We start from the raw sequence: 8,665 nt of genomic DNA on the forward strand, positions 1-8,665 counted from the left end.
TCAAGATGAAGGAGAACGGTGCCCTCGTCGGCGAGGTACGACCGGCAAGCAGGTTCGGCGAATACAAAATCGCGAACGTCGTTCTCTTTTGTTGTCCGTGTGTCTTCCGATGCAGAAAATCAGTCGATGTTGGCCGCGACAACAACGACGATGAGGATGGCAATGCGTCCGTTTCGACCATCATCACCACAACGACAACGCCGGTCATCGCTTTGAGATTGAATCGAAACAGCGACACGATGTATGTTGTCCATCGCGGATTTGAGGAGAATGAAGGATGTAGCGCGATTTATAATAGATGTATAATAGTTTATTAATATTGAAAACCTCGAAAGCACTGCCGATGAAGATAATGTTTTATTCTTCATGAGAAGAAAATGATATGATATCGATCGAAGAAAGAGAAATGACATGAGTTGATACATTGAGAAAAAATGTATTAAATATTAATAAATCTTTGTATTAAAAAATGTACTGAAAATATACTAAATTTTAATAAATATTTGTTTAAATAGTATTAACTTAATATTTACTTACGATATTATAATTACTTAATAAATATTTATTGAATGAAAGAATGATAGTTATATCAAATGAATAATTCTTGTATCAAAAATTAAATACATTTAGTAAATATTCAGTCAGTTCTTTTCAAATATTGTTCAAAAAATACGTTTTTGCTCAATGTAAAGCTCAGTGTAAAACAAAACTTATTAAAAAGCTTATTAAACAAAGTTTATTAAAAGCCTAAAACGTTACTACAAAAAGATAATCACCTCATTTTGAAAAAAGTTCATCAAGCTTAGGCTTGATTAAATAATCGGTCAATTTAAACATCATTATATTAATATGCTCAAGCATAAAAGACACGTTGGTGTTGATATGACCGTGTTTTATTTACCACGATTTGCTATTCTGGAATATAGATTTGTCGTGTTTCAGCTTATAAACATGCAGCTATGCAACTAAAGTTCGCGTGAAAATATCATTTTGCGCGTTAACTCTGCCATTATTGAAATATGTCGCGTAATGATTGCATGTGAAATTACTTCTAAGTCGATTTCTATTTCTGCATCTCTTACAGTAATAAGACGACGATGGTGAATGAGGAGGAATACAATATACAAAACAAGCGTCACTTCTCGCCCGATGCGAAAGGCTACCATGTACAAAATTCAAACAAGGAGGAATCGCGGTACCAAGGTATGTAATATTTCTTTCTCAAAAAAAAAAAACGTTCGCCAGGAAGCTCTATGATATTTTCAACTTAATTTTTATTTTGACATTTAATTAAACTGAGTAATCTATATTTTTTCTTTCGCTTAAATTTAAAAAATTATCGAAAGACACTCTTCGTGGATATAGATGATTATCTTTCACGAATCCTGATTAATAAATATGATATATCGTATCGCACATCGATCTCGTACATCGATCAGAATGTCGCTCTGTATTAAAAGGAACTTGCGTTCTCAGCAAAGATACACACAATAAATTAAATACAATGTAGACTTTCGGCCTGAAGCGTGCAGCGCTGGAAATACAGGGGGCGAAATGGGACAAAAGGTTCTTCACCTCGTCATTGTGCATGCATATAGAGTTTAGACCTAGCTGACGCGCGGGTCGAGGTAATCAATATTCCGCTGGTCAAGTCTAAGGTACGATCGAACGTCGCGCTGCAGCAGAAAGTCCGATCGATAGCCCGTCTATCTTCCAAATTGCAACACATTTAAATTAGTGTCTATCAAGGCTCGCGATATTTATAAACATATATAGACGGAAAATTCCACAATAAGACTAATTTCTTACACTAGAATCTACGGAGTGGCTAATATTTATAGCAAAATGTTTTTACATATTTTTAATATTTCTAAAACGCTTCATTACAATTTTGATATTCCAAAAATCTTTATTCTATCTTTTTGTACATTTGATTTTTAAAAAATTTTGTGGCGCCGCCAATGGCCCTTCTTTTAACAAATTTCTAAAATCTGCTAATGAGATTTCTTAAATGTTTAATGATATATCTTCAATGAGCACGTATTATAACATGTCTAAACGTTCTGAATTCCCAGAGTTTCTGCGTTCCTTCTCAATCGGCGCGCGCGAACGTCCGAAAAGCGCGAGCAGTTCGTCATCGGACATTTCCAGGGATGATCAACCGGGACAAGAGGAAGATCAGGACGCGACACTGCGAGATTACAATGGCAATGACAATAGCGGATCATCGACCCCGCGGAGCCAAAACGCTGGCGATCCGGCGTTCGTTATCACGCAACAGACGACGAATTGTCAGAGCACCACTCACGACGATGTCGATTCTTTTTTCGTAAGAAATCATCGCTTTTAATAACATTCTTTTTCCTCTCACAGCGCGTCGAACTGCTGAAAAATCGAACTTGCAAATCGCAATCTTTACGTATACAGGGTGGCCCACCACCGACGAAGAGTAATTCAGTAATAGACTTTTTCGCATATATGGAGTCGTTACTTCCTCAGCGAAAATTTAGCCGGAGTCTGTCATTTGACACATCATTTTGTTTTTCAACATTAAATATTACGGTAATTAAACGTCAGATTAGAATTCAAATAGAGTCTACTTGAAATTTGTTGAAGTTATTCAGCTACGTATCTATTGAACAGATATTCAAGCCCACTTAAAGACAATGTATAATTCGCGATAGAATTCGAGACAGAATTCTATTTATAATTTTATGCGTTGTATAATACAGAAAAAATATGAATAATTAGAATTATAAATTTACAATTAATGCTCTATATAGTCTATTTTTATAAATATAAAAACGCATCAAATATGTACAATGTACAGGGAATAACGTGTGATTGGTCAACTGCATCTGATATAATGAAAATTGAAAATCTATAAGAGCTGTGAATAGAATCGTGTCCAATCGGATAGGCAAGCAAATCTTGTCCATATATAAGTGACATAAATTACAATTTAACCTACGTATTCGATGTCATATTTCTTATAATAAGAGAAAATTTTCTCATCTATAATTGTATTTATCATTTGATACAGAAAATTATAAATAGAAGTGTGTTTCGAATTCTATCGTGAATTATAGAGCGTGTAAAGTGAAGTTTATATAATAACATTATGTCTGAAGAAAAATGTCATCGTCATTGAAATGTATTTAATACGGGGAGATGTCATTGAATGCGAGCTCAGATACTGTTATTTTTATCAGATATTTCTGTTCTTTCTACAAATGTAAGTTAAGATAATTAGACATTGGCTGTGTTCCACTTAATGCTCACAACGCTCATAGAATTATTTCATCCTTGTCATTTATTAAATATTATACAAGGACAAACGATGTTCGCGAGCGTTGCGAGCATTAAATAGAATGCAGCTATTATATGATCCCAATAATTTTTTCAAAAAATTTTAGACGCCGTTGGATACCAACAAAATGGAATATCTAATCACAATGGCAGAAGCATCGACCGTGGACGAAGTGTCAAAGGAATGGAGTAGCGAAGATGACATGAAACCGGCGAGTCGAATCGGATCGATTTCCAGGCATTCGAATCACAACGAGCTAATAACCGTAGATGAAAATTGCAATAGAAGCACAGAAAGCAGCTCTGGCGTTCCCGAACAATCGGAGGACGACAGGTCGAGCGCGCGAAGAAGGTCAGTCGTGTCCGCGTTATCGAACGAGCGAATTCTACCCTACGAAGACACGAAAATATTCAAGGAATCGCTACAATCGAAGGTTACAATCAGTCCCAAGAGATCAGAATCACTGTACCTGTCGCCTAATCACAGTGCTCATCACTCGCCAATCTCTAACTCGCCGATCAAGCGAAATTCTCGCTGTGGTTCGCGCAATTTGGTCAGTAGACAATAAATCACAGAAAAATAAATATATATGAGAATTACATTTTTCTTTCATATATCATTGATAGTAAATGCAAGTAAAATTCATGCGCGATCATCGCATATTTTAAATTGTATTAAAAAAAATTAATACAAGTTCCTTTTAATATATATTTTTACTTAATGGCGTTTTATTTAACGTTGGATATTTCGAATGTTAGATCGAAGATTCAAAGGATTTGAGTGAGGAGAGAATAGTCGCTTCCATAGTACCTGACGAGGATGCTTCCATTCGATCATTGAACATCGTTGGTCATCCACCCATAGACATCAGCATAGTCGGTGATTCACCGGCAATTATCATCGCATCGAGGCCCCATTCTCACGAAACTGACGAGTATGAGAATGCGAAAAATGTCGAAAATGATAATCCACATAATAAGATTAATACTCAGGAGGTAAAATGTTTTTATACAATTAAACTGCCTATTGAAGAGCACATTCTCATTAAGATATAATTATGATATTTTTAGTCCACGGAAGAAGAATCCAGCATAAACGATGCTTTGGAGGATAGACAAAGTAAAGATAGTGCGAGTGAAACTAATATGGAGCCAGGAATATTGAAGATTGAGGTATGATGTATATAGCAAAGAGACATTTCTTTATCGAATTTTAACATAGAATTTTTTAACGGTTTTGCTGAAGTATTTAAAAATTTAAGTAGATATAAATATAAAAATAAATTTTGTTGAACTATTAAAGTAATTATTAGGTGTACAACTTTGCTTCCGCCATTTTTTTTCCGAAATTCGAGGCTTTATTGTAAAAAACTGGTTATACATTTATGATACAAAGTATTGTCCATCGCTGGCCACTACTTTCTCCCATCTTTCGGGTAGCGTACGAATCCCGCGTCGAAAAAACTGGTCATCTTTTGAGACTATCCACGAATCGATCCAATTTTTTACTTCTTCATAAGACCGGAAGTGCTGGTCAGCCAAGCCGTGTGCCATTGATCGAAACAAGTGATAGTCAGAGGGAGCAACGTCTGGAGAATATGGCGAGTGGGGTAGGACTTTCCATTTCAACGTTTTCAAATATGTCTTGACCACTTTCGCAACATGGGGTCGAGCATTGTCATGCTGCAAAATCACTTTATCGTGCCTCTCGTTGTATTGCGGCCGTTTGTTTTTCAATGCTCAAACGCATCAATTGCGTTCGATACCGATCGCCTGTGATTGTTTCAGTCGATTTTAACAGTTCATAATACACTACGCCGAGCTGGTCCCACCAAATACAGAGCATGATCTTGGAGCCGTGAATATTCGGTTTGGCCGTCGATGTGGAAGCATGGCCGGGAACTCCCCATGATTTTCTGCGCTTGGGATTATCGTAATGAACCCATTTTTCGTCCCCAGTCACAATGCGATGCAGAAATCCCTTCCGTCTTTGCCTTTTAAGCAGCTGTTCACAAGCAAACAAACGCCATTCAACATCTCTCGGCTTCAATTCGTACGGCACCCAATTTCCTTGCTTCTGAATCATTCCCATGGCTTTGAGGCGTTTTGAAATGGCTGTCATTGTTGAGTCATTCCCAATGATTGTGCCAATTCTTCTTTATTTTGACACGAGTCTTGCTCAAGTAATGCCTCCATTTCTTCATCTTCGAAAACCTTCTCTCTTCCACCGCTATGCCGGTCTTCGACGTCAAAATCACCGTTCTTGAAGCATTGAAACCACTCACGACACGTTCTTTCACTAATAGCGGCCTCACCATAAGTATTTGAGAGCATTCGATGAGCCTCAGCCGCAGATTTCTTCATATTGAAGCAAAAAATTAAAACCTCCCGCAAATGACGAGAATTTGGCTCATAAACTGACATTTTCAATCGAGAATAACTTTATGATGCAGACACAAATCGACTAATGTTTCTATGGGGTTATCTGTTGACAGATGCCCAAGTTTATTGTATGATGTCTATTGTATGATCTATTCATTTCGACCAACTCTTACCGCTAAAGCCATCTATAGGAAAACGGCGGAAGCAAAGTTGTACACCTAATACGTAAAACGCTTAAACTAATTGTTAGAATGAAAACTTTTTATAGCATTGCTCATTATGCTTGAGTTTTCTACATATGTATAATTATTTTTACAGTCCAAATTATTTTCTGATCTGTATTCCTCGATGAAAATTTTTCTCAGAATTTTTCATATAATATTTCAGAATTCACTTGTATGAAAATTTCTATATAATTTAGAATTTCTCTATAATTTTATAACTTTCTCACATTTTTTATACGAATTGGAACATTTCTCAGAAAATTTACATTTTTTTTCAAAAATTTTTATATATGTTAATTATAAAATATCGTAAAATTTTTAAGATTTTTTGTAAGTATAATTTCTGAAATGTATTATAAAAATTTAAAAATACTTTTTAAAAATTATGGGAGAAATTTCAGAATATTTCATAATTCATTTGTATGAAAATTTTCGAGAGAAGAATATAAACTTTTTGAATATTTCTGAGTTTTTTTAAATATTTCTGAAAAATGTTCTAGTTCATATAAAAATTATAAGAAAAATTTTTATGAGGGTTTAAAAAGTTTTGACATTCTAACAATTAGTTTGAGTGTTTTACATAATTATTTTAATAGTCCAATAAAATTTATTTTTATATCTGTATCTAAATTTTTAAATACTTTAGCAAAATTCTTTCCGTTAATAGAACATACACACACACAAAATTAACGTTTCTGGAACTCTCTTGCAGTCTGAACCTGCGGAAGATGTCGAATCGCGTAGAAGAATGCCCTCAAAAGTACCAGTGCGCGGTTCTAGTAGGTGTCGAATGCCTTCTAACAAAAGAGTTATGGAGAAGCCATCAGAAAAATCCAAACGGATGGTACAGCAGTGCTTTTCACAGCTTGAGAATAAAGACTGGTATGTGTCAATCTTGTAAAATCTATGTCAATATCAGCACAATTGTATGATAGGTAAATCATTATTATTCGTTATCTGAATAATTCATTGTCGGAATAATTAATGAACAAGAATTAACGAACTTTTTATTCAGCATTTATATCCTGCGTTTTAGGGAAATAACGATGAAAGGTCTGAAAGCCCTGTCACAGATCTCGAAGCAGCATCCGGAGGATTTGGACAGCTGTGCGGCCGGAATGATAGGAAGGCTTTTAGGGCGACATATAAAGAATCTTCGATCGCAAGTAGCACGAGCCGCATGTCTCGCTGCCGGTGACGTTTTCAGCTCTCAGATACGGGGTATTGATCAGGTAGACATCAAGCATATCGTTTCGCATAGAAATTTAAGCACTTTTTTTATATTTTGAACGTCTTCTTTATGTTTTGCTTTTAGGATCTGGATGACATAGCTGGACCGTTGCTACACAGAACAGCTGATACGAATCGATTTCTTCGATCGGACAGTAACTCAGCGCTCGATCAGATGGTGCAGTATCTTCCGCCTCATAAAACCATCGGTATCATCGTACTTCGAGGAGCCAGGTAAATCCGCAGTTTCCTTGAGATTGAGAAACGTTTTTCCGTGCGACAAAGCTGATCTCTATATTGTGGTTCCTATTCTTCAGTCATCAAAATGCTGTCGTTCGCGCGGCGACTGCACGACTGTTGTCGGACATCACCGATCGCATTGGACCTGATCATATTATGATCTTACCACGCGACGTGAGGGACAAGTTGTTAAACACGGGCGCAAAATTGTTGATGGATGGAAATCTAGACGCAAGGTGAGTAAATTTACAATTAGACTCAGTAATATACATTCTCATGTCCGAAGTCAATACAATACTAATAAGAAAAAATGTATTAAATTTTAATAAATATTTATTTGCAATAAAAAAATGATAGTTATATTAAAACATTAACAGTTCTTATGTACATATATTTATTTAATATAAGAATACTATTTTTAATAAATATTTAGTTACTATTCAAACAAATGATTTATTAAAATTTAGTAAATTTTTTTTCAGTGTAGTATCATAATCATGATTGTAATGACTTTAATTTCCAGAAATCATGCAAAAAGGATGTTTCGGCGACTGACTCGCTGCGAAGGGTTTCGTAAAGCGTTAACGGACGCGGTGCCCGAAACGACGTTGAGACACATCGATAAAACTATGAAGACCTTATAATTGAATGTTCGATTAAATCTGTATTCGATGTAATCTAGCCATCTTACCGTTGCTCGGACTATCTCAAAAGACTGTTTATCACACAGGATGTTTTTACGATTCATTAGAAGCCAATTTACGGCATAGACATGAATTTTCTACAACGTATACGCCGAAAAAGATGTCGACAAGTAGTCATATAAATAACTTTTCTTTCCTCCGCGCTGTATATTTACCTCCTTGAAATTAAATAGAGCGAGAGATGTAACTTCGAAGATCAAGAGTTAAGGAAGGTACAAGAAAAACTCGAGGAGCGTTCCCCATCTTCGCGTCATGACAAATTCGATCTTGTTTTTCATCGATGAATTTATCGCGCGATGAAGTTTTGATACTTGTAACTTTAATACATATACGCATGTATAATAATTTTTTATATGATTGTATAAAGGATGCGCTTCGGCGCAAATACATTGGAGAACTGTAGTGCCTTCATGTCGGTGATCATAAATTATGCAATTGTAGCTCAATTATATTGTAATGTTCATGAAGTGTCGTCGACGTGACAAAAATTGTCACGTGTTTCGAAAAGAGTAAACGATGTTATCTCGCTATTATCTTCACCAACTCTACATTAACGAGTTGCAGGAAGAAAAAAAA

General features: G+C 35.6%; 1 protein-coding gene across 1 annotated transcript in view; it reads left to right on the forward strand.

The window, feature by feature from the left end:
* The window catches only part of LOC105617220, a 35,185-nt gene extending 27,156 nt beyond the window's left edge, over positions 1-8,029 (forward strand). The window contains exons 17-26 of the mRNA XM_012198787.1: positions 1,085-1,203; positions 2,076-2,329; positions 3,417-3,863; positions 4,069-4,305; positions 4,381-4,482; positions 6,628-6,797; positions 6,952-7,147; positions 7,231-7,379; positions 7,463-7,621; positions 7,909-8,029. Coding sequence (XP_012054177.1) covers positions 1,085-1,203; positions 2,076-2,329; positions 3,417-3,863; positions 4,069-4,305; positions 4,381-4,482; positions 6,628-6,797; positions 6,952-7,147; positions 7,231-7,379; positions 7,463-7,621; positions 7,909-8,029 — 1,954 coding nt within the window. The remainder of the gene's footprint in view (positions 1-1,084; positions 1,204-2,075; positions 2,330-3,416; positions 3,864-4,068; positions 4,306-4,380; positions 4,483-6,627; positions 6,798-6,951; positions 7,148-7,230; positions 7,380-7,462; positions 7,622-7,908) is intronic.
* Positions 8,030-8,665: the final 636 nt, after the last annotated feature.

The sequence above is a fragment of the Atta cephalotes genome, assembly GCF_000143395.1.
Source record: "Atta cephalotes unplaced genomic scaffold scaffold00012, whole genome shotgun sequence".
NCBI classification, from domain to species: domain Eukaryota; kingdom Metazoa; phylum Arthropoda; class Insecta; order Hymenoptera; family Formicidae; genus Atta; species Atta cephalotes.